A 26,857-nucleotide genomic window follows, 5' to 3' on the forward strand; every position below is an offset into this window, starting at 1 on the left:
TGCCCTTGTTTGGTATCCCGCCGTGGGTGCGATGACGCGCGAACAAAATGGCGACGGTTGGCCGCGCCTACTTGTAGCTTCTTTTGCAGTGTTCAGAAACCTATGGGTGATGTCGCAGTTACTCCGTCCATATATTTTACAGTCAATGGTTCAGAAGCGTAAATATTTTTACAGTACTGTGATGGTTGGGTTTAGGGTTGGGGTCGACGGTAATAAAATACAATAAATGGAAATTTAATGAATAATATAAATTATTCTTGTTAACTTCTGTCCACAACTGTATCTGATCTATCAACAGCCCTGTTTTATGACCAAAACAAGCCATATTTATTCACAAAGTGTTTATTCGGATGTCAGACCAATGTTGAAACAGAACGATGCACGAACAAAGCATCTCAAACGGATATTAAAGCATTTCAAAATAGCTGTATCAGCCTGGATTCGAACCAACAATCCCCGCATGGTAGTCGGGAACCCTAACCACTCCATTATATCACTTGAGCGTCCAATTCTACAAATAGGGGTTTAATACCTCAATTTGCTCAACTGTTCTTTGCTGAAGCTGTAGTGCAATACATAAAAATGACCACTAGACATCACTGTAGAGTGGGGTTTATAAGCTTCGACACATTTGCTTCGACTGTTTCAGTGTTTCATGAAGCCTCGCTGTGCCCACCACTAGATCCAGTTTGAAAACAAAATCCTTTGCCTTGAAAGCACAGCGGTCTAAATAAGTAATTGACGTCTGTTGAGTTAATTGGAGATAGGTGGAGCTGTTTACTGAGGACGCTTTAAAAGCTCTCAGAAAATCAGCGTTCAGCTAAAGGTATAAGGTCAGTGAACCTGTGCTCGAGGGAGAGCTTTTTCAATTTGATAACAATTTAGGAGAAACAGTGCAGGAGAGGAACTGTGAGCATAGTGAAGTGTTTCAATTTTAGTTCTTTCAGCCAGATGGTTAAATCCAATCAAGTGCTCCAGTTGAATTATTTATTTACATTTGTATTGAATTATGATGTTTGAATAAGATCAAAACTGTCAAAAATCTTTCTCAGTATTCTGTGACCTGCATGAAGCTGGATTTGTCAGCTAATTAGTTTGCACCATTCTTGGGTTTTAGGTGACATGAAGGCTGCTTGACTTTAATCATTCTTTGTTTTAATCAGACTTCATGTTACTTAAAATCCAATTTGTGCAATCTAGACTGAAATTTAACTGGCTAGTAGGGTTAAACGATGTCGAACCAATTTGGCATCGTATGTTGTCATGTGAAACATTGCGAAGGACTATGGCATCATCATAGGTGGCAGCGAATTAGTTATTTATAAATAATTCATTCATAATGGATTCATTATTTGTAGCCTACCATTTCAACTACCTGACCCGCATGGTCTTTGTTTTACCCATAACCAAATCATAAATAAAGATAAGTTACACACAAATTACCACCTGTCAATCACTTTTTCTGTGGTTCTCAACAAACGGGAACCAACCAACAGTAAAAAGCGTGAAAGTGAAAGATTGAAGCAGTGTACTGTCGCTGTGACGCGTTACCTGATAAATGCAAAAGACCGAAGAGTCATTAGATAGTGACAAGATTATTTAAATATCATGTTTAACAACTATAGTAAGGTGCGATCCTGTGGTACATCCTTGATAAACTGTTCGACGTGCACTGCTATCTGGGGTTTTGTGCTCAAAGCACCTGCTGACTGCTGGAGCAGCCAGTTATTTCCAATGAAAAGTAGCTAAATGTTGCCAGACGACATCACGCGCTAATTTGCATATCAGTGATGTCATCACGTAGTATCTGACAAGCGTAAGACTCTCATCCCTCTACTCTCTAAGGCGCCGTGTATTACATTATATTAAAACATGACATCCAGATGCACAATAAATAGGTTCTTATTAACATATTACTTTGCGTGATCGCAACTCAAAACTACATCTTAATGTAGTATACAAAATAATTAATGTTTTCGGAAATTGACTGGGGTGACGGACACAGTGGCGCAGTAGAAGAAGGTTGCTGGTTCAAGCCTCGGCTGGGTTAGTTGGCGTTTCTGTGTGGAGTTTGCATGTTCTCCCTGCGTTTGCGTGGGTTTCCTCAGGGTGCTCCGGTTTCACAGTCCAAAGACATTTGGTGCAGGTGAATTGGGTAGGCTAAATTTTCCGTAGTGTATGAGTGTGTATGTTTCCCAGAGATGGGTTGCAGCTGGATGGGCATTCGCGGCGTAAAACATATGCTGGAGAAGTTGGTGGTTCATTCCACTGTGGTGACCCCAGATTAATAAAGGGACTAAGCCGAAAAGAAAATCTGATGTCAAACTAACTTCAACTGCTTGATAGCAGAAAGTATAATCTACTTTTTCATTGGTTCATTTGTGAGACTGTGGAACTTTAAATATGTAAACGCTGTAATATATACAGTAAAATAGATCTTAGTTTAATTGCATTTATTAAAAAACTTAACATTTTTCTTCAATCCAAAACTGCACACTTGAGCACAGATTGACTGCTCTGCTGCTCTTCAGAGTGGTTTTGGAGAAGGCATCAGGGCATTAGTGAAGATGTCCACCACACACGTGGGCAGATACGACAGCGGGATCCACAGGAACTTTGCGTCCCAGCCGGCGGCGTAACGCGTTCGAGGATGACGTGCAGAAAGCGCGTGCCGCATACATGACGTCACTTTGGAGAGGTCACTGCTGGCCAGCATCTTGTGGGAGAACTCCTGCACTTTCAGATCTGACAAACACACAAAACTGCTTCATTACAGTCGGCACAACATCTGATCAGGGAATAAAGTGAAGCAGAAAATATCTTTGTTTTCAACAAAATAAATAATCTCAAAGAGCCCAGCAGGCACTCATCATAAGACGTTAACATTAGGTTATATTTAGGTCATGATGTCAAGTGACCAAAATACATTGTCTAGTCAGCGTCTAAGGACAACGTTAGTTTGACGTTCAATATCGACGTCAAATTATGTTGGTATTTGGTGGATATTTGGTTGTTGGAATGTGACCAAAATCCAATGTCTAATAGATGCATAGTGGTAACGTTCACACAACGTCAAGGTGCAACATGATTAGATGTTGATATTTGGTTGATTTTAGGTTGGACGTTAGACAATGACATCAGCCTGACGTTGGGTTCTGACGTAAACCTTATTTTTACTTCCAAACAAAATCCAATGTTCCCACAACATTGGGGTACGTTGGGGTACAACGTCAATATGATGTCATATTGACGTCCTGTGCCTGCAGGGAGGTTTGAGATTTGAAGTAAATTGAGTGAACTATCACTTTAAAGTCTGTGTGAACCTGAACTTGCAGAGACTTATTTCAGTATGTTGATGAACTTCTAACTGAAATGGAATATTGAGTAGGGGGCGGGGCTTTATTTTGTGCATCATTCCCTCATAGCAAAGCAACGCTTGTTGCAAGAAGGGATACAGCTGAGGTCGGAAATGAAAAAGGAATTATTTATATTGCTGAATTAAATTAATTGTATTTTTAAATAAATAATATGATAATGTCATTGTATTAGCCAAATATTGCATTCATAAATGTAGATATTTCAAAGCTCCTCCTCTGTTTACTGTTTATAAAAGAACTCAAATTCTTTTTGGATGCCCTTGGTAAAATAAAAATGTATCACTGGCATTCGTCCCAATCCGCATACTTGTACTACACCCTAAAAGTACATACTTTTTTGTGAAGAAAAAGTCTACACTTTTGAGTGTGTCACCGAAGAGTATGCAAGCTTTGCGACATTCTACTTCCTCGTTAACAGATTGTTATGTTGCTTAGTTACGAGCTCTGTCAATCATCCACGCTTCTGTCATATTTAATTCCCTACCTTATTGGAGAAGCAGCAGCTGCAGGTTAATCTCCCATTCATGAGTCTTTCATGCAGAGAAATCTCCTCAGGTCTTTGGATAATTATGCATTCAGAAGTTAGTCCAAACATGTCTTTATATAAGTTCAGTGTTGTTGTTGCAGATAAAATAACACAGAAAACATGATTTAAATATTTTACAGTGGGCTAGATATTTATTAATAGTCATACAAACAAATTTACCGAAGCCTCTCTACTTGTCTGTTGGTCCGCCAGTGTTCACCCGCGTATGTAGTTCTAATCTAATTCACGGCCAACGTAATGCACTGTGGACAATAACAGCAGTTGGAGTATGGACGGTTCCACATTTACAATTTTTACCGGAAATAGTAAACCATCTGGGATCCTTTGACAATCTTTTTTACATACTGCGATTTGGGACATACTAATTCTAATTTCAAGTACTATTTAGGATGGATAGTATGCGAAGTGAGATGCAGCATAAGAATGGCATGATGTTTGATTTATTAGTATTTTGGCCCGTTTCCACTGAGTGGTTCGGTTAAGTACACTTTTATGGCCGTTTCCACTGTCAAAAGGTACCTAAAAGCCAACCGTACCGTACCACTTTTTGGGCACCCTTTGCAAAGGGTACCTAGCAAAGCAAAAGGGTACCAAAAGGTGAAGCTAGACACAAAACTGAATGCTATTAGTTTACAGAGAAACATCACTCGCTCGTGCAACAAGCCAGGAGAATGAAAACAAAGGAACTGGCATTTATAAATACACAGCCGAGACATTACACCGTAATATTATATACATATAATAATGAACCATGGTCGACCTGAGCTCAAACAAGCCTTGTCGTCATCTTGATGAACAGCTAAAAGCCAAAAAGAAGAGCAGAATCTACCCTGTGCCCCATAGTTTTTTACAAGGCCGTCTAATGTTTCACGGTTTTGCTTTCTCGTGTGCACTCGTCGCGTGTCGATATTTGAAATAACAAACTTGATGAAACTTTTTGAGCTGATAATGATGATAATAACATGCATGTGATTTATTGAAGCGCTTCTGACACCGATCCTTTAAGAATTGGACAAACACGAGAGTGAAGCGCGAAAAAACAAAGGAGCAAAAGACTCTTTCAGCAACCTAAAACATGAACAAACTACCATGTTTAACTATAATCTTCACCTTTTGGACTATTATGAACTCAGAATGACAGAATTACTCTCTAACAGAGGTTACATGTGCTGGTGAAGATTAAAGACACAGATGAGAGGTTTGCACTGACTGTGGGCTGCATTTCGTTTTGGTTTTGAACCTAAATAAGGATTAAATGTCTGTTGTGTGTAGTTCTTCTGTAGTTGGTAATATATCAGAGACTGTGAGGGGCTGTATGTGTTTAAATATGTTGCATTTATTTTATATAATCGCAGACGTTACAGTAGGCTATCGTTGATCTGCAGTTATAATCAAATCATGTTCATAGAAAGGTTAGTCATGAAGTATTTGTGTATAAAGCATCTGTTTTGTGAGAAGTGCTTCTCATACTATGTGTACAGCTCTACGTTGGCATTTCCTTGAGCGAGAATGACGTTGACAAACTCTGTCATACACCAAAAGAGGCATTGTTACCCTTTTAGCAATGGAAATGCAAGCCTGATAAAGGTGACCTGTACTGAACCATGCCACTCAGTTGAAAAGGGCCATTATATAACTTGCTATAATCTTTGTTTGTTTTATATTGCTTAATTTTTTTTTTTTTTGGTTGACTAGAAACATTTTTTTGGTTTGATTTTTTTATTTTTTTTTGTCATAGGTATACATGTGAGGGCGACATGGTGGACATGGTTAGCACTGTCACCTCACAGCAAGAAGGTCGCTGGTTCGAGTCCCGGCTAGGCCAGTTGGCATTTCTGTGTGGAGTTTGCATGTTCTCCCCGTGTTGGCATGGTTTTACTCCGGGTGCTCTGGTTTCCCCACAGTACAAAGACATGCGCTATAGGTGAATTGAATACACTACATTTAGTGTAGAGTGAGTGTGAGTGTGTGTGCGCGCGCGCGCGCATGAGTGTGTATGGGTGTTTCCCAGTGATGGGTTGCAGCTGGTAGGGCATCTGCTGTGTAAAACATATGTTGGATAAGTTAGTGGTTCATTCCGCTGTGGCGACCCCCTGATAAATAAAGGGACTAAGCCGAATGAATAAATGAAATGTATGAATTGTTCAGAATACAACCTTTATTTTAAGAAATGAGGTGACTCTGTCAAACTAACTTCAACTGCTTCATAGCAGAAAGTAAAATAATCTACTTTTTCATTGGTTCATTTGTGGGACTTGGACAAATATGGAAACGCTGTAATATATACAGTAAAATAGATCTTAGTTTAATTGAAAAGAGCAATCACGTTTTTCAATCCAAAACTGTACGCTTGAGCACAGATTGACTGCTCTGCTGCGCTTCAGAGTGGTTTTGGAGAAGGCACCAGGGCATTAGTGAAGATGTCCACCACACACGTGGGCAGATACGACAGCGGGATCCACAGGAACTTTGCGTCCCAGCCGGCGGCGTAACGCGTTCGAGGATGATGTGCAGAAAGCGCGTGCCGCATACATGACGTCACTTTGGAGAGGTCACTGCTGGCCAGCATCTTCATGGAGAACTCCTGCACTTTCAGATCTGACAAACACACAAAACCGCTTCATTACAGTCGGCACAACATCTGATCGGGGATTAAAGTGAAGCGTAAGTTGAAATGGAATATTGAGTAGGGGATGGGGGTTTCCCCGTCCCCGGTTGTGCATCCTTCCCTCATAGCAAAGCAACGGTTGTTGCTAGAAGGGATACAGCTGAAGCCAGAAATTGAGAATTATTTATAGTGTTTATTATATTACCCTAAGGTGGCTAAATAGTTAGCACTGTCGCCTCACAGCAAGAAGGTCGCTGGTTCAAGTCGCATTTGGGTAAGTTGACGTTTTTGTGTGGAGTTTGCATGTTCTCCCCGTGTTGGCGTGGGCTTCCTCCAGGTGCTCTGGTTTCCGGTTCTGTGCAGAGTCCAGACAACCTTTAACAAGCGTCAAACAGCACTACAACAGTTGCACACGCATTCACTCTTACTCTCTCATTCACGCATACAGCACCACGCCAGATGTGCATGCTCTCCCTTGCTCGCGTCCTCTCTCTCTCTCGGGAATGCTATATTGTTAGACGCCGGCTCCCGTTCAAATTGCACCATAGTTACCGACCGCTGTCGCGTTTCATTTGGAATTTCTGGTCTGGTCCTCTGCAGACCTCAATCCTTCTCGGATGATATCGGTTTGATGACTTAAGCCACAATATTTTTAACCACGTCCCACAATTTGACAAATAATATTATATTGTATTATATTATATTATATTAGCCCAATATTTTCAATTCAAAACTCCTCCACTGCTTACTGTTTATAAAAGAACTCAAATCCTTTACAGATGCCTTTGGTAAGATGAAAACTAAAAATGCCTCTGTTTAATTTAATTGTATTATATAACTTGCTATAACCTTTGTTTTATATTGCTTTTTTATTTTGCTTGACTTTTGTTATATTATATTTTTATTTTGTGTGTGTGTGTGTGTGTGTGTGTGTGTGTGTATTTATGTTCAAAAAGAAAGCCCCACCCCTGCTCAATATTCTGTTTCAGTTGTAAGTACATCAACATACTGAAATAAAAGTCTCATCAACATCTGGTTCACAATACCGAGTTCAGACTGCATGATTTAAGCCCTGATTTTGACTTGCCGACAGATTTTGAGAAATTACTGACAAATGCCCGAAATCACAGGCAAATCGGTTCTCGTTCATGTGAGTAACAATCACACAGTGTGAACTATTAAAAATCTGATCTGAGAGAATCGCAGATGAGTCATCGACACCCGTCAGATATTTGCTGTGTGAAATGTTTTCTGATTGAAAATAACATCGGCGATTACCAACAGCCAATGAGAGAGCAGCATCCACTAGTACGGGTATCTGCAGGCCAGCGGGAGGTTAGGGGAGATGTTGAAAAGGCTACTTTTGGTCTATTTAGACCCAAAAAAAGGAGGAAAAACTAGTGAAAGGCAGGAGCACCCGTGTCTGTTTGACGTGTCATCTGGGCAATATCACAACCGGGTCAAAAAAGGAAAAAGAGTTGAGGAGCAAATTCCCTTCAAAAGCTGTCCATTTCAAAAGTTGTCCATTTCACTTCTCGCGTGTGTTTGGTTGTAAGACAGTTTGTGGGACAAGGTTGTGGGCAATTCTTACTATTTTATAGTCTTGCAGTGTGAAACCCCCAGTCGCTAATCGATCTTGCAGTGTGAACACAGCTGCAAGGAATGCTGTCCCAGATAGTCATGCAGTGTGAAAACATCAGTGACTACGTTTACATGGACATCAGTAATGGAATTATTTGCCTTAGTCAGAATAAGACAATAATAAGATTAAGGCGTTTGTATAAGTTGCTTTTAGAATGTTCCTTTCATGATCCCGTTTTACAGGTTACAGCGCATAATTCGATTAACGTCATTGCGTCACCAAGCTATCTGCATGTCCTCCAGAGTTTCATGTAATTTCGGGTGTTTCATTTTTAATTTGTCGACTTCAACTGCAGTTTGGCACTTTCACTTTAATTCGGATACATTCATGCATGCCCCCATGACAATCGAGATATTGGATGCAACTATGAACTGCTGGAAGAGTGTTGTTTTAATGGAAGTTCATACTGCAATGGAAGAAAAAAAACGCCGCATTTCACAGTGCAGGTGTCTGTGGTCTGCACTGACTGTGTGGGGGTGTGTGTGAACTATCCTGTCGCAAAACGCAGCGAAAAGTCCTACATGACGCTTCTAGTTTGATTTAAGGTGTTTACATGTCTGTGCGGCACTTCAATAATGCGACTAAAATCGGCATACTCCACATGTCTTAATTCGATTTCTCTTTAGTCCGATTATGACCTTAATCTGATTAAAGTCATCAAAAATCGATGTTTACATGGTAGACTCTTAATCAGAGTATTTTCTCAATCGCATTAAAATCAAATTACTGGTGTCCATGTAAGTGTACTCAATGAGGACTACTTTGAAAATCGTGCAGTCTGAACTCGGCATAACTCTTTTTCACAAAAGTTCAAAAACATCTCAAGCGAGCATAAAACTTTTTTTTAAATGAAATAAGATATTTATATCTTAACAACTGGCTTTTCCATCTCTCATTTCTCATGTAATAAAATGCACATTATCACAGAGTGATGGGAACTCAGCTATGATAGAACTTTCATTGTTGGGTGAACTATCCCTGTAATATATTTAAAAAAGCACTGAAATGAGATGCCTGTCATACATTTTCTTGGATTAGCACAGTTTGCATGAACTACTCTTTTAACTGAATGGATGATGGTGTACATGTATGAATTGGCATTGCTCCATCAACTGATTGTACTCACATTCCTGCAGATAGGAGTCTCCGTAGTCTCTCCTGACCTGTTCTGGAAGATTACTCCAGCGTTTCTTCAGGTCGTCTTCAATCAGACCCAGATCTGTGACTTGAGTCTTGAAGAAACCTGGTTCAATGATGCTCACTTTTATGCCAAAGTGCACCATATCCCTCCTGAACACAGTGGAGAACACAAAACCTTTCTTCGTGACATTTTTAAGAGTATATTGAACACAAATGGGATGGCATGGTGGCTCAGTGATTAAAACTGAGCCTCGCAGCAAGCAGGTTGCTGGTTCGAGTCCCGGCTGGACCAGTTGGCATTTCTGTGTGGAGTTTGCATGTTCTCCCCGTGTTGGCGTGGATTTCCTCTGGGTGCTGGGGTATCCACCAAAGTCATGTGCTATAGGTGAATTGGATGAGCTAAATTGGCCGTAAAGTATGGATGTTTCCCAGTACTGGGTTGTGGCTGGAGGGGTTCAAGAGTTTCAAGGTGCATTGCAGAAAAACTTTATTGTTGTGAATTTTGAAGTCTCATGTTGTTTTAGAAATGTGAAACAATTGTTGGTGCAATAGCCTAGTGGTTAGTGCGTTGACATATGGTGCAATAGCACGTCAGGGTGTCACAAATTCAAATCCCAGCTCAAGGATTTCCCTACCCCTCTCTCTCCAACTTCGCATGCTGTCCTATCTAATAAATGCAAAATGGCCAAAAATAAATCTTAAAAAGAAATATGAAACAATGTTGGTTAAGACAGTTCATTCCACTGTTGCGAGCCCTGATAATTAAGAGACTAAGCAGAAGAAAACGTTTTAATAAACATAAAAAAATATATGAATTGTTTTCTAGCTTTAAATATATATTATGTATGTAACATTTGAATGAACTAATATATTTGATATCTTGATGCCCAGATTTTAGCCAGTTATTTTACTCTGTTACTTTTAAATTTGTGTTTAAGTTGAATTCCCATAAAATGCTTGAGCTGATCAAATGTGATGTAACAAAGTTAATTTGAATACAAGTACAAACCATATGTGTTATTATACAAATACTGTATCAGTGAAATCTACACTTTTAAAGTCCACATGAAATCAAAATACATTTTATTTTATATTTTGCTAGCACATATTGTCACAAAGTGAACAATTGATCAGACTATTGACTTCGAGCAGAGCTTGTGTTTCCGGTCTGCCGCATTCACGTGTGTATGAATGGAAGTCTATGGGGCAAAAAGTGCAGTGTGACCGCGACTTTAAGGTGAAAAAGAAAACAAAAACAGTTCGCTTTGCTAATCTTCAATCAAGACCTGTCCATCTGAACAATAACGGTCCTTCTCTGATGATGGCAATTGTACGGATTGCCTGCAATATTCTCAGACACGCCCATCCAAATTGATATTTAATTGGCTTCAAGTGAAAAATTAAAGGAGTGTAAAATAATCCACACCTCCAACTCAATAATAAGATTCAGTTGTAAATATGTCATCATACTGTAATAAAAGCCTGTAGTCATTTCTGTTTTTTAAAGCACTAAATTGTAAGTAGTAATTAAAAAGCATGATAAATAAATGTATTCACAGGATTTATCTAACCCCAGTTCGCCTCCATAGAATATTTCCCAATTGTTCCCAGCTATGTTTTAAATGCAAGTTAGACATTGGCACAGTGATGCATGTATTTTGGGATTGCAACAAAATGTACTGGAAAGAGATTCAAAAAATTATTAAAAAAATAATTGGAAAGACTTTTGCTTTGTCCCCAAAGGTACTGTATACCTTTTGAATTATACATTGGAACTGTGTCTTGATCATAATAAAGAATGTGTATTGAAATTTTGTATATACTTGGCCAAAAAATGTATATAACTATTATGGTCAACTGTTCAGACACCTTCAGGCAACCAGACTTCCACTGCAAAAATTAAGCTTTGATTTACATCAGAGATCTGACGTGTTCTGGAGCATTTGGTCTTCCATCTGGATTTTTCTTGAGGGTACTCAGTGACTATGTCTTTCTAAATTTGTTTTATAATCTGCTTTTATTTTTGTCTTGGCTTTGAAGCATTTGTATGCATTTGTTAGAATGTCAACAAAAACTGCTGTACTTGTTGTTACGAGATACCAGTACCACTGTTGCACACACCTCAGGCTGTCAGAGAAGGCCTCGACGCCATATTTGGACAGGCAGTATCCTCCGCCGATGATGGAGAGTCTGCCCAGAATACTGGCCACGTTCACCACTCGACCCTGAGCCTTCTTCAGCAGAGGAAGAAATTTGAGCGTCACCGCGATCACACCCGTCAGATTTACATCCATAACCTTCTTGAAGTCATGAAGCTGCATCCAGTCCATGGGGCCGATGGGCACAGAGACCCCCGCGTTATTCACCAAACCCCACAGGCCTGACATGCAAAAAGAAAAATTCACATACAGAAAGTCACTAAAGTATGAAAATGAATACATGTCAAGTATATTACATGGAAAGTATGATATTGTATCCCTTCAATAAGCTTCTGTCAAAGTTATTTTTATGCTCATTTATTTAAAAATAATGAAATCTGTGCAGAAAAACTTCTACTGAAAATATCACCAATCAGAGAGTTTTCTTTTTTGTTTTGGCTTCCTGTTTGCTTGTGTGGTAATAATTTGATGTGGAATTACTTTAATTGGATGAACTGCACGGGGCAAAGCTGCGGTCACACTGGACTTTTCTCGCCATAGACTTTCATTCATACGCACGTAAACGTGTCAGACCAGAAACGCAAGATCATGTGTCAAGTTTTGCAGGTCGCTGCGGTGCAAAGTTCAAGCTTGGTGAACTCTGACCTGCGAAATTGCATCACTTGACTGCGTGAGACCAATTGAGGATCAAAACAGGACCTCTCTGGACAGAAATTTAAAACATGGACCAATCGCATCGCTTTTTTAATGTCTGTTTAATCCCTCCCCTTTTTGCAGCGCCGCACGACTTAATTCTTGTTAATGAATCCGTGTGATGACTTGAGTCAGATTTGTCAGGTGTTGGTAATTTGTGAATGGACGATCCTTACTTTTTATGTTTCTATAACGTCTGTACATAGTTTGAATTTAATAAAAAATGTTAAATATTGATTCTGACATAATTCCCAAACATGCAAATATTGGCATCACAAACAAGACAAAAATAAAGCTATAGGTAATGCATCTATCCAAGATGTTTAAAGGTTCAGGACACCCTGGAGTACATTTTTGAAATTTAAACAGATTTGTGCGTTGAGCATCAGTTAAGACGATGTTAGCACCTGTCAGCTTTAATTGTGGGGGAAAATGGATAATTTAGAGCTTTTTGTTTTCCGGGTTTAAAATAATTATTAAGGCGGGATCAAAATCAGTGACGTAGCACGAATCTGCTAGTAGAGTGATGACGTGTTGGTTTCTCATTAATATTCATAGCGGAGTTTTCTTATCCTATGAGAAGACCGTGCTGCTTAATTATTCATGAGAGCACGTGCTTTCCGAAGGCAAGCCTGACCTGCCAAGCTATGAGACCCAATGATTTGGTGAGACCATGTCCGTGCACAGCACGGGTTGTATGTGTTTGTTTCCATGATCCACGAGGTTTGTTGCATGTGTTTCCCCGCAATGCTGTCAAGGCCTGACACAGCAAAGCTGTTGGTTGCAGCAAATATTTTTGTCATGAGAGCTGTGCGAGAATTGGAGAATGGCAGACTTTGTCTTTTATCAGTTGAGTTCATTACCATTCAGACACATGACCTATCCATGCTGCTGTGTTCGCCATATGTTTAAAATCCTCCAGATTTAATGGTTGGAATAGACAGGGCAAGAGACCTGCTGTACCGCTCTCCACTTTGTCTGCACTCAGACCCGGAGATTGAGGAGAGAAGACCTCCTCATTTATCTAGATTATCTTTAAAATGACAAATTGTGGTTGTGTATATAAAATCACGAATAACATGTCTAGCAGGGACTTTTATGTACTGTTTATTTCATTGCATTTTAGTTTGTAAACTATGAAATCACGTGTCTCCTCACGGTTTGAGCCAACTGATAACAGTTGTTCGCTCCCTGCTTTGCCGGCCACGCCCACTCCTCCCTCTGCTCTCAGAGCTCCACTCCCATTATGAAGCATTTTTTGAAAGAATTCTGAGGTAGACTTGAACCGAAAGTGGGGTTTTCATGGCCCTTAAAATGTCTTTTTCTTATACCCTAAGGAGCCAAAACGCGTTGGTATTATCAGTATTTAAATTGTTTATCACTAGTAGTGCTAGAATCCTCTTTTTTTCTTATAATTTTTCCTTTGAGACAATCACACGTCTGAAAACACCCACAAACTCAGAAACGCCCACTTTATGCTTTGGAGACACCTCTCCCTCACCCACGTGGCACTCACCTTTCCCACCGGTCTCACTCCGCACGCGCTCTAGTGCGCGATCGATGCTCGTGCTGTCGGTCACATTGAGCAGGAGCGTCTTCAGTCTGGGCGAAGCAGTGGCACGCAGTCTGGAGGCTCCGGTTTCTGTAAGACACGCGGCTATTACGAGAAAACCCTGCCGGTCGAGCTGTCGTGCCGCAAGGTTTCCGAAGCCGCTGTCGCATCCCGTTATCAGGACGTGTTTCTCGTGGATGCCTGTGATCTGACGGGAGTCTCTGAAGAACCAGACTACGGCGACGAGCACAATCACAGCCAGTGCACACCAGCAGGAGCACAGCAGATCAGCACAGCAGAACACCTGTGGTCATGGAGGAACATGGGCTCAATGTACACACATTAATATACATAGAATTTTCACTGTCAGACAATAAAGAGTTGTCTTTATTAGCATTGATTATTCCATTAATAACCTTTAGCTTAAAGTCTGTGTGAAATAATAATTTACAGTGTTTATTTTGATATCTCACACTGTTATTTTTTAGGTGAACAATTAATTTGTGCAAGTTAATCAACTGAAAAAACTAAGTTTGTTCTGGCAATTTGACTATTTGCTTATTTTGCATTTGGTGTGGGGTCCTTATCTAATGACGTCAGCCATTATAAACTTAATTTAATGGAGTTGACATGTTAACAGAGGTTCAGGAGCAGGACCAGGTCCTACTTTGCCATCTCGTCCAATCCCCTACTCCCTAAACTTATTTAAGGCAGATCAGCCCTCCAGCACTGTTCATCTAGTTCTCTCAAACCCACCCACTGACCCAACCTCTATTTCCTTGTTTCTCATTAACAATCCATATAACTCTCTCTTCCCTAGGTTCAATTAGTGGATTTCATAATCGATCTACAGATATATAGATATGGTACCCCTACTCAGAGTCTCTGGGCAACATCATGCCCAATCAACCTAGCTACTCGTTTGTTATTCTCATTCCCCTTCATCCCACTGTTCCCTTACTCCCCCTCCTCCTCCATCCCTATAATGGTCCATGCTGGTGAACTACGGATACTTTGCTATGAGGCAATGATGTGCAGAAATAAAGTCCCGCCCCTACTCTATATTCAGTTTCAGTTGCAAATACAACACACTGAAATAAAGGTCTCAGCAACTTCCGGTGTAACTTTAAAGGTGTCATTATGCCCATTATTTAATAGATGTTTATTAAATCTCCAGTGTCCCCAGAATGTGTCTACGACGTCTCAAATCAAAGTACCCCACAGCTCATTTATTATAGCTTATCAAAGTTGCTTCTATTTAGGTGTGAGCAAAAACACATAAAATTTGTGTCACTTTAAATGCAAATGAGCTGCTGCTTTCCAGAAAAGGGCGGAGCCTTTACAAACATTCACCAAATTTGTTCCAGGAGGGCTGTTGTCCTGCGTAGTTCAGCTCTAACTTGCCTCAACATACACACCTGCCTGAAAGTTTTATGCATGTATCTGAAATTGACCCCTATTGACCTTATTCTTCGATGCGGAAGTGCGCTCGTTTTTGTGATCATTTTAGAACTTCCGATTCAGCTGCCTATGGGAAAAATTACTAGGAATAATAAACGTCAGAAAACGGTCAAACTAGTTACTCTACAAACAAATGTTTTCATGACTATACATACAAAGTAAAATAATATAATAAAGAAACATCAGTTTGCAACATCAAGCAGCAGAACGAGCTGTTTTTAACGTCTAAAAATGAACGGAAGTGAATGAGACCGGAAGTTTCGAGACAAAAAGAATCCAATGGCTGCGCCCACTCATACACGGAGAATAAGGTGAATACCCTTAAATAGTGCACTATTGAGTGAGATATTGATAGCTAATAGTATTCAAAGCCGTATTGTATGTTCTGGAGGGCACTTCAAAGTCTATTCAGTCCCACAATGCATCGCAATAATGAGTTTACAACCGATGTACTCTCAATGGCTAGAGAATACTCATGCACTGAGAGGTCACGTACTGCATGAATTTCCAAAACTGACCACAATATGACATCTAGTCATAGGAGAAATGAAGCTTTTCAAAGCTTCAAAACAACTGAACCAATTGCTTCACAAAACAATTAGCTGTTTTGAAGCTTTTGAAATGTATTTTATATAACGAACTATTATTTTTGTAACCTGCCTAAAATTAGCTTGAATGTTTTTCAAGTATTGATATTTTGCAATATACTGCATCATGCTGTGGCCACACTAAAGTTTGAGCTTGCAAAATTCTGTCATACGGCGCTGTGAAAAGGGTGATTAGACACTTAAAAACGCGAGCAAATTGGTCCATATATTTTAAATTCCTGTCCAGAGAGGTCCTGTTTTGATCCTCCATTGGTCTCACACAGGTAAGTGATGTGATTTTACAGGTCAGAGTTCACTAAGCTTGACCTTTTTTTTTCTTTTTTTTTCTTTTTTTTTTTCATTTATTTGTTTTTTATTATAAATATGTACAAACTTAGTACAAGAGAATACATCTCACAACAATTATAAACAAAATAAAATGAAATGAGAGAAATTATCTCAGTTATTCAAAGTATAAACGGATACCAGGGGTAAAAAAAATAAATAGGTAAGATAATAATAATAATAATAATAATAAGAAACATTCATTCATTCATTCATTTTCTTTTCGGCTTATTCCCTTTATTAATCTGGGGTTCTGACAGCGGAATGAACCGCCAACTTATTCAACATTTGTTTTATGCAGCGGATGCCCTTCCAGCTGCAACCCATCACTGGGAAACACATACACACTTATTCACACACACATACACTATGGACAATTTAGCCTACCCAATTAACCTGTACCACATGTCTTTGGACTGTGGGGGAAACCGGAGCACCCGGAGGAAACCCGCGCGAACATGCAAACTCCACACAGAAACGCCAACTGACCCAGCCGAGGCTTGAACCAGCGACCTTCTTGCTGTGAGGTAACAGCACTACCTACTGCGCCACTGCGTTGCCCCAACATTTTAGTCAATTGAAATGTACATAATGCTTCATTTGTTTTTTTTTAGCGTTTGTGTTTCTAATGTTAAATAGTGTAGTACCACATTGTTTAATCTCCTTTTTAAAATGTTCACAATTTGGCTTAGCTTTGGCCCATTACTTGACATGAATATGGTATTTTCCAAGTAATACCATTAGTTGTACAACCTATTTTCTTATACTTTTTGAACCAAGCTTGAACTTTGCAATGCAGTGAACTGCGAAACTTGACACAGGAACTTACGTTTCCGGTCTGACGCATTCACGTGCGTGTGAATAAAAGTCTATAGGGAGAAATGTGCAGTGTGACCGCAGCTTTAGAAAGACCTCACATAAGTGATAATTAGGTTATTAGGTTTTGTTTTTCCATTTGTACTTTTATGCAACGATGATACAAAGTATAGCTTTATAAATGTACAGGCATTTTAAAGAAAACCAAGATATTAAAAACTTTCAAGGAATTAAGATGCCAATAACCATTAAACGTGTTGTAACCACCTTGTGAAAAGGGTTCATAGGGGTACAATAAGTGGCCACTGCCTGCTGAGATTAATATTATTAGTGTTGCCAGTGATAGCAGTGCTGTTTAGATTACATTGCCACCTGGGCAAAGTCCATTAGGAGCAAGAGTGAGTTATTAACTTAATAGACAGTAAACGGCATCATAAATAACACGTTGAGAGAAAAAAAACTGTTGTATTTGGTTACATTTAAATGTTCCCTTGTCGTCCTCAGTAGACAGAAAGTGTGTTGCTGGCAGATTTTTATGTGTACAGTATTACCAAGGTCAAGTTAGGTTGTGGTGTACTGTAAGTGTGTGAAAGTTTAAACTGGGCCTGACCTGCATTGATTTAAAACAGATTTTTGTGCACAACCCTGTGGTCAAATGTAGAAAAACAACAAATTACGAATACAAACAACAAATAACACTAAAATATGCACTAAATAAATAAGCTACATTTTATTTTGATTTATTTACTTAATTTTTTATTTACTTGCATATTTTAGTTCATGGTTCATAAAAAACATATAGCATATTTACACTGGAATTCTGTATAGTTACTATAGGTGGGCATAGATAAAAATCTTTTTAATCTAGATTAATCTCACTGTAATCTTGGAATTAATCTAGATTAAAATGGCTCATTTGAATTCTGCCGACGGCATTCACAATATGTAATATTCTACCCATTGTAATAAATTATATGTAATATATGTAATATGCAAATAATCACTAAAAGTAATTATTTAAAAAAGATCTCTACTAAAAGTTTCCAAAATGCATCAGCAACTGCTTAAGAAACTGTTCTACTATGATAATTGGTGATGAAAATAAAGGATGTTCAATAAGATGCACTTGTGTTTACTAACTGTTTATTCAGTTAAACATGAATGTTGAACTGTAGGCCTACATGAGCTCGAAACAGCGATTTTTGATGACCTTAATGCGACTAAAGTCATAACTGAACTAAACAGAATTGGAATTAAGACGTGGAGTATGCATATATTAGTGGCATTATTAAGTAAACACTGCAATCAAACTCACACACACAAGCACATCGCAAAATGCGGAAGTTTTTTCCTTTCTATCGGCGTGCTTTATTAATTTTAATAATTTCCATAACCAGGGGCGTAGCGGACATTTTAAAAGTAGGGGGGGGGGGCTGTATGAGATCATACATTCATATAGTTATTATTCACCTGTTTGTAAATGTTCTGTCTCTAAAAGTGAGGCAGAACTTGTCCCTGTCCCCCCCGGTTGCTACGCCCCTGTCCATAACACTCTCACCAGTCCTTACTCCTTATTTGCGTCTAATAGCCCATTTTGTCACGGGGGCATGAATGAAATGTTCATGAGTTAAAGTGAAACTACCGAACTGCTGTTAAAGTCACCCCAAACTACAGGAAACTCTTCCATGAAAGCACTTCACGTGAACACCTTAATTATATTGTTGTCTATTAAGGCAAATAACTAGATTACGGATTTCCATGTAAGCGTAGTCAGTATTGTCTTCAAAGTAAGTGAAAGATCCAGAAGGGCATCCTGCTGATTTGATTCAGAAGGGCACTTGTTTGTCAGACGGCTCATCGGTCAGGTAAACATCCACGCTAAAATATCAAGGTGAAAGTCATCATAGCTTGCGTAGAATAGACCCAGCTCCCAACCCAACTTTGAGAATAGATGAACACCGATATTTTTTTTTATCGTCTTACAAGGGGGTTTGGAGGGGATTGACCCCCCTAATAGACACTCAATGCCCCCTGAAGGATGTCAAAACAAGATGTATGAGGGGTCAGCTCTTTAATACTGAGAAATATTTCACTCTGATGTGTTTTAATAATGATGTTCATTCATTTTCTTTTCAGCTTAGTCCCTTTATTAATCAGGAGTCGCACAGCGGAATGAACTGCCAACTTATTCAGCATATGTTTTACACAGCGGCTGCCCTTCCAGCTGCAACCCATCACTGGGAAATAAATAATAATGTTAATAATTAAAATAAGAGACTATATAAATATACATCCCCTAAAACCGTTCAGACCATTGTGAATGCAAAATCACACCAATCAGTCTATGCAAGAAAAAAATCAGTCATTCAACAGCCTGAAACATCAAAAGTGTTCACAGGACTCTTTTCTTGTAAAATATGTGTTTGTATCTACATATAGCCTGAAATAAAGTCAAGTTAGATGGAGTTTGTATAGTTTGACCTACAGAAATAGCTGAAAGAGCTAATTAGAGGATACTGAATACAATAAATATCCCTCAATTCAAGAGTTCACACTTAGCTGAGGATTCATCAAAAGCTTGTTTGGCATGCTGTCCCGGGAGAGAGCCCCAAGCTCAAGGGATCCTCGAGCCCGGGGCTTCCTCCCGTTTGCAGAGCGAGAGGGGAGCCTGAGCTCGGTGGATCTCAGAACTCCCCATCTGCAGTAGCTAAGGGAACGCGTGAGGAAAAATGGGGGCTAGACAAATGCTTGATTGTTATGCATGATGTATATATTTGGATGGTGGGAGGAAACCGGAGAACCCGGGGAAAACCCACGCGGACACGGGGAGAATATACGAACTCCTCACAGAAACACCTACCGACCTGGTAGGACCAGGGCTGGCATTGTTCTTGCTGTGGGGCTAACAGTGCTAACCACTGGGCCTCCGTGCCGCCCGATCTATAGTGAAGGAGGAGAATGGGGAGCAAGGGGGGTTTCTTCCAAACGAAGATAAAGTGGACTGGAAACTGTGGTTATTTATAGTAGCTTATGGCTCATGATTGGATGATACTGATTAGCTTAATACGAGACAGGCTGTGATAAATCATAAGCACATGATCCTCTCGAAATTAGTTTATAAATAAACCTCACAAAGCTGAAAACTTAAATATGTTGTATTAATAAACTACATCTAATTAACAATAAACATATAGCTCAAGCATGTATCACACTAACTAGCTTAACCGAAAAAGTTGGCCCACCCTGCACACTGATTTAGCCTGTGTCCTATTCATTTTAGCCTCTCTTCATTGGCTTCCTGTTCATTTTAAAATTCAATTTAAAAGTTTAGTCTTTGTTTTTAAAGCTCATAATGGCCAAGCCTCGTTATATCTTGCAGATCTTCTGACTCCCTCTTCTTAAGGGCTTTGCTATCCCTCAGTCTCCTTTAAAAATAGCTATGTGTGATTGGGATTTCTCAGTTGTTCCTTGAGATATGTCTCTGGAGATCTTTAAAAACAACACTGAAGACCTATCTTTATGTTCAACCTTTTTAATTGTTGTTGTTTGTTTGTTTGTTTTTATATCAGTGTCTTGCAGCTTGTTTTATTTCCCTCACAACATTCACTTGTTCAGCTTTTTGGCTAGCTTTGGCAAATAGGCTATATAAACTTTACTTGTATAATTTAATGCATCTGCATTCGTATTAATCTTGCATTTACCCCAGGAATACTGTACAGAGACTGTCCCAGCAATGATTTTTGAAGACAGAGTTATATATGCACGCTGTACACAGAAACTAAACCCAAATGCTAAGCGTAATTGTAAACAAATCATTCACAGAGCCACTAGAGGGCGCCCCCACCGCTACCGAGTGTTCACCTCCCTCAGATCTGTTAATGAGTTATTGCACACAAAACTACTGTCAAACATTTGAAAACACAGAGATATATTCATTAATACTGGAGCTGTGTATCGATGGATTTGCTCTTCAGTGTTTGGACTTTCAGCAGTGAAAATTAAACCACACTGAACTTCAACTCTGAAAACTGGACTGACACAGTTTCAATTTACTAGAACTGACACAAAGTGCTGTAGAAATACAGATGAATTGAATTGGACTTAATACCTGTTTTGCTCTATGCATTTAATGAAAGAAAGACACAAATGTTATGATATCCAGCTCTGAACGTCCTACCATGTCTGGTGCAGGTTTGAGCTCCTCCACTGCAGATCTCAGCTTCACAATCTCGAATGGAGAGCTCAGGGGCTGCAGGTTGATCTCGGGGTCAAAGTGCCCTTGACAAACGTCACTGAACTTGTGCAATGAACTCATTGAGATGTTTACGTGACTTGAACATTTGATCCTTTTATTTTGGTCAAAAGGAAGTGAGATTTTTGCTAAAAACAAGAAAAACTACATCTACATGCCAACTAATTCTCATTAGATTATAAGTAGACTGTTATGTTAGTGTTAGAGCCATATTTATTATGCAAATTGTAGAATATTATGCTTAGTTATCATTATTTGTTTGTTTATTTATACTGTCTACAATCAAAATAATGTTTATATTGTTACTGCATGCTTTAATTATGCCTTTGGTTATTGATGACAGATCATATCCTTGTTGTAAACAGAGAAAGAGATGGAGTGATACAGTTTTTGACCGTTGTTCCATATTGTATCGTTATAAAAAGATTGTTCCTGCTTTGAAGAACAAATAAACACAAGAGAAGAATATAACATCTTGGATGAGTTCGTCGCGTCAGACTGGTTACTTAAAAAGGATCATATTTCAAGCTTAGATAATGGAGTGCCATTATAGTTAGGGTTAGGGTTAGTGTAAGTTGACATGTACTTGCAGTTTCTTCTAGTCAGTTAAATGTCTGTTGAAGCAGCAGTATCAACAGATATTAAACAGACCGTCCGTCTACTAATACTCAAATGGACCATCAAAACAAAGTGTTACCAAAATGTCTCTCTGGGGTCAGCAAAAATAAACCTCTCTGAAATTAGGTATGATTCTTTAAAAGGCATTCGTAATCAGTTACAAATGATGAAATCTCCCCCACAAAATCTATTTATATTTAAAATGTATAATATTTTTTTTGTTTCCCAGTACTGGGTTGCAGCTGGAAGGGCATCTGCTGCGTAAAGCATATGGATAAGTTGGCGGTTCGTTTCGCTGTGGCGACCCCTGATGAGTAAAGGGGCCAAGCCGAAGGAAAATGAATGGATGAATAAAATTTTAAATGTATGTTCAGTATACACAGTATGTTACAAAAAGACATTTAAAAACCTGTGACATTTAAATGCTGTAAAGTTATTTGCTGTTATAATGAGATTTCTTTGTGATCTACAAAATATTAGTGGGAAAAATCCCACAAATATAATGAAAAGCATTTAGAAAATGTATACTATTAACTAGGGCTCGGCCGATAAATAATATTATATCCAATCGCTATAAAACGTATGTCAATAACAATAATAAGCTCTGGACTTTTTTTATTATATATTCATCTAAGAGCCAGCGGTTGTAGGTTCATTCCACTGTTGCGACCCCTGATTAATAAAGGGACTAAGCCAAAAAGAAAATGAATGAATTAATGAATTAATATTTTTTATTTATAAGGAGTATTTAACATCCTTGAGACTTTTGAAATGCTGTATAATTCATAAAAATATTATTCATGTCATATAAACATTTAAAAGAATTGAAACTTTTAATATTGTTATTCAATATCACTTCATTATTCACTCATTAATTCATTTTCTTTTCGGCTTAGTCCCTTTATTAATCAGAGGTTGCCACAGCGGAGTGAACCGCCAACTATTCCAGCATATGTTTTATGCAGCAGATGTCCTACCAGCTGCAACCCAGTACTAGGAATAACCCATACACTCTCGCATTCACACTCATACACTACAGCCATTTAGATGATTTAATTCACCTGTAGTGCATGTCTTTGGACTGTGGGGGAAACCGGAGTTCCCGGAGGAAACCCACACCAACCCGCGGAGAACATGCAAACTCCACACAGAAATTCCCAGCATGTTAACCATGTATTATATATATATATATATATATATATATATATATATATATATATATATATATATATATATATATATATATATATATATATCATAACCATTCATTGTTTTATGTATTTGTATTCTGAAATGCTGTAAAATTAAGATTTTTTTGGTGATTCAGATTAGTTTTTTGAGGAAAAAAAAAAAAGTATAATGAAACTCGAGTAAATAAATCGAGTTGGGTTTGGATCTTTTGCCAGAACACATCGACGTCGACACAGTACATCACCAAATATAAAGTACCGGATCCGGTAAAATGTGAACATGACTTTCCCTATAGACATTAGCGGAGCGCGGGATCATAGGACTGATCGAAGATGACGATCACTGACAGATGGAGATTCAGCTGCGGGAACAAAAAATTAAAGTGATTGATCACAACAATACTACACAGCCTACTGCTGTGTTTGTTCTTGTCATTTTTCAGATTTTTGATACAATAACCTACGCTGCAACATGGGATTCGCCAGCCGTTTGTTATTAAAGAAGGAGCAGCAGAGACTATTAAGTATGGGACTTTGTCAGTAACTGTTACAGTTCATATGGATCAGTTTCTTCTTCCTCCAGATTATAACATGTAAGTGTGATCAAAATTGTTTCCTTGTTTTGTGTAGTTTGCAAAATTTGTGTTTGTGTGTTGTAAGTCATAATCACGCTACACGGCTTGTAATGCTTGTAATGTATCACTCAGTTTAAATCATTATTGGCTATTCACATATTGCGTCAAAAACCACGATGAAAATGTGATGCGTGTTTCTTCCTTTACTGATTTAAAGGGCCACGGAACCCCCTGTCTCAGCAGGAAAGTCAGGAAAAGTGGGTGAGTCCAGCTCTGTTTAGGTGGGAGTGTCGGAGGAGGGAAAGAGGGAAGGTTTTGCATAAAAATGGGAGTTTCTGTTTTGGCACGTGCTGATTTTCACAGAGGCAAAACACACAGACGCAGGCTAGAAAGACATGGCTGCGTTTACATGGACACCAGTAATCAAATTAATTGCCAAATTATTCATTTGTTGACTTTAATTGCAGTTTGGCATTTTTACTGTCATTCAGGAACATTTCATGCATGCCCCATGACAAACGAGATATTGGATGCGAGGAACTACTGGAAGAGTGTAGTTTTAGTGGAATGTTTGATACCGCACGGCGAATGGGAGGAAAAAAAACCCCTCCACATTTCTCGGTAGCTTAGATGCACTTAGTAGGTAGTGTCAGAAAGCCGTCTGTGTAGAGACTTTCCTGTCAGAAAAATGTGGCGAAAATCCTACAGTACATGACGGTAATAGTTTGATTAAGGTGTTTACATGTTTAAACTCGAAGAGCAGCATTTACAGCGGATCTTTCAGTCCATAATATTGTAGTGATATTAACGTACTGTAAACTTAGTAACTAAATCATTTTGACTAAGGTCCGTCTTTCAATACTGAAAGAGTACTGCTGACGATACGAACTAACTTTGCCATCTTTGGACAACCAACACCAACTGGAGCCGTGTAATTTTTTAAAAGAAGACGAGCTGCAAATCTGGATTTCACCATTTCCAGGTGAAAAGGAAAAGCTCTCGGTTCGAAAATGCTCCTTACAAATATGTTTCTGTCGTGTGCACTGTAATCCACACGTGAGTCCAGCTGCGCTCTCATAGCGGGAAATGAAAACAAAACCTTTGTTGCAGCACATTTATAAACGTAACACTGACGACCAGTGTCTCCAAATTCTTGTTCTTCCTCTTGCTTTGGAAACACAACATAGCGTCTCTCTGCCGTCTGAACACTGTAACATGTAAAAACAGTCTTCGAAGCTATCATGTATATATTAATGAAGTTGCACCTCATTCACAATAAAGCGCGCTGATTGGTTTTCACTGTAAGGATCCAGAATATCAGACCCTGAGAACTGTTATGGAATTTCATAAGATGCAATAAAAAGATAAACTTTCTGATCTGAGAAGAAGATGAGGAAACCAGCTGTTCAACTGTTCTATTCAAAACAACCTGAGACAGTTGACAATAGGCTGGAAACACCTCACCAGGGGGGAATGCGAGAAAGTTCATCCTTCTCCTTTCACCTCAAACCCCTCTTCTTCTTTAAGTGACCTTCTGATTAGAGCACATTTCACATCAAATGTCCAAGGTTTTAATATGGTGTATCTTGTAGCTCTATATTCATGTTTGGTATCATTTTAAATGTCTCTGTGTGATTGGTAAAATGGTCTTAATGTCACTGTAATATTTCACTGGTATATGTTGATTTGGTTTTTGGCTTTGATAAAATCTCTGCCAGATGCTCCTTCTAGAGATGATTAACTCCTCAAATTCACCAGGCAAGGGCCTCTGTGACGCTTTTACTGTCTTGAATTTATGTCTGTTTGTTCTGAGTTGAGTATTTAAAGCAAATGTGAACAAATATCATTGGGATCTTGTAGCCAAGACACCCCGTTGCAGCATCTCTGAGACTTATGCTGCAATGTACTTCTCTGGTCAGGTGTGCATCTCTAACTCTTTGATTTATCTTTGAGTAATGAATGTTGTATTGTTACAGTATCATCTCTGAATTGGCTTTCTGATTGTTTTATTATGTAATTGGCATGATATAATTTTACTTGACCAATAAAATGTGAAGTTTTGATTCATTCTGAATTCTCCTGAAATCTTTTATATCCAGTAGATTAAGTGGAGTCTGTGCTACCTTTATGATTCGACATGATTAGATTGATTCTAAGACACATTTGACTGTATAGAGTGGTTTTGACATGACACCATGGAGATCTTTAATCATCTAATCGCTGGAATTAGCAAGTTGTCTAGTGTCAAGTGGCTAAATCTACTACTTTTTTTTAGGATGACTGAGCAGTTGGCAACCAGACTATTTAAGTATTAGCTAACCCTACATCCTCTGACTAATTCCAGTGTCGACATACTGTCCGTGTCAGACACGCAAACTCGGGGTGTGAAACTCTGAGCGGCGTTTGGTCCCTAATGAACGTATAAATAAAGAGTATGGGAACAGATATAGATCAAAACTCTAAATTAAGTCATAAATGATGAATGTGATTCGTTCTTACAGTTAGAAATACAATCTAAATTTTATGATCATTAAAAATTGGAGTAAGATTAAATTCGGAGCTAAAAATGAATATAAATAAATTCTAATAAAAAACAAAATTCTTTTCAGAAGCACCAGAAAAGGCTTACATGCATTTAACCTTCAACCATGCTGTTAGTTTTGTTGTTGGGCTAATATATGGACTTCTACAGAACCAAGTCTTTCTCATGAATTAATGCTGCACACTCAGAGACGTCACGATGAACACGCCGGTACAGACATCCAGTCTCCACGCTGGATTACACACAAGGATCTAATCGCCGTGACGCAGATTCAAAAAATTTTCAAACCGGAAGAACGAATTTGCTCGAAAATCGAAATAATGCAAAAAATACATTTAAAAATACAATTTTCACTTTTTTGTGAAATATATGTCTCCTAATAGTGTTTACAGCAGCGTGGGACACATATCTGACTGTCAACATCTCAAAACATGTGTTTTGGTGTTTCGTGACCCTTTAAACGTGTTTCTGAACTCGCGATGCTCTGTCGTTTGTCTTTGCTATGGCCACCATCAGCTGTTTCTCACACTCGTGGCGTGGTCAATTTTCAAAATAGTTCAACTTTTGCAACTGTATGGATTAATACTAAATGTGTGTCCATTGTTAATACGTGGGGTTAGGGTTAAGAGTAGAGCAATATGCTGGTGTTTAACTGCATTGCTTTATTGCATTCCTGCATTGGGCTCACACACACTCTCTGCTACTACATAGCCGTGGCGGGTGTTCCTCTCTGTCTCGAGCTGAACCCAGTCG

The 26,857-nt window shown here is 38.8% G+C and overlaps 1 protein-coding gene across 2 annotated transcripts; it reads right to left on the minus strand.

Annotated features, from left to right (window-relative positions):
- Nucleotides 1-326: 326 nt before the first annotated feature.
- rdh1 (retinol dehydrogenase 1) lies at nt 327-21,187 on the minus strand. 2 transcript variants are annotated; one of them, XM_056465932.1, is made up of 5 exons: nt 21,105-21,187; nt 13,683-14,022; nt 11,436-11,694; nt 9,301-9,464; nt 327-2,745 (listed from the first exon to the last, which is right to left on the minus strand). In XM_056465932.1, exons 1-5 carry the CDS (start codon nt 21,105-21,107, stop codon nt 2,528-2,530), a joined length of 984 nt encoding a protein of 327 aa, XP_056321907.1. In that variant the 5' UTR covers nt 21,108-21,187; the 3' UTR covers nt 327-2,527. The 2 variants fall into 2 exon arrangements, with proteins under 2 accessions (XP_056321907.1, XP_056321906.1); XM_056465931.1 differs by lacking the exon at nt 327-2,745 and adding an exon at nt 6,063-6,522.
- Nucleotides 21,188-26,857: the final 5,670 nt, after the last annotated feature.

The sequence above is a fragment of the Danio aesculapii genome, chromosome 9 (genome assembly GCF_903798145.1).
Source record: "Danio aesculapii chromosome 9, fDanAes4.1, whole genome shotgun sequence".
In the NCBI taxonomy this organism is placed as follows: domain Eukaryota; kingdom Metazoa; phylum Chordata; class Actinopteri; order Cypriniformes; family Danionidae; genus Danio; species Danio aesculapii.

Excerpts from the sequence above, each read along its gene's own strand:
- rdh1 (XM_056465932.1), bottom strand. Across the intron at positions 11,695-13,682 it reads GAGTGAGACCGGTGGGAAAG|GCCTGTGGGGTTTGGTGAAT; the intron begins GTGAGTGCCACG and ends TTTGCATGTCAG. Across the intron at positions 9,465-11,435 it reads GCCTTCTCTGACAGCCTGAG|GAGGGATATGGTGCACTTTG; the intron begins GTGTGTGCAACA and ends CACTGTGTTCAG.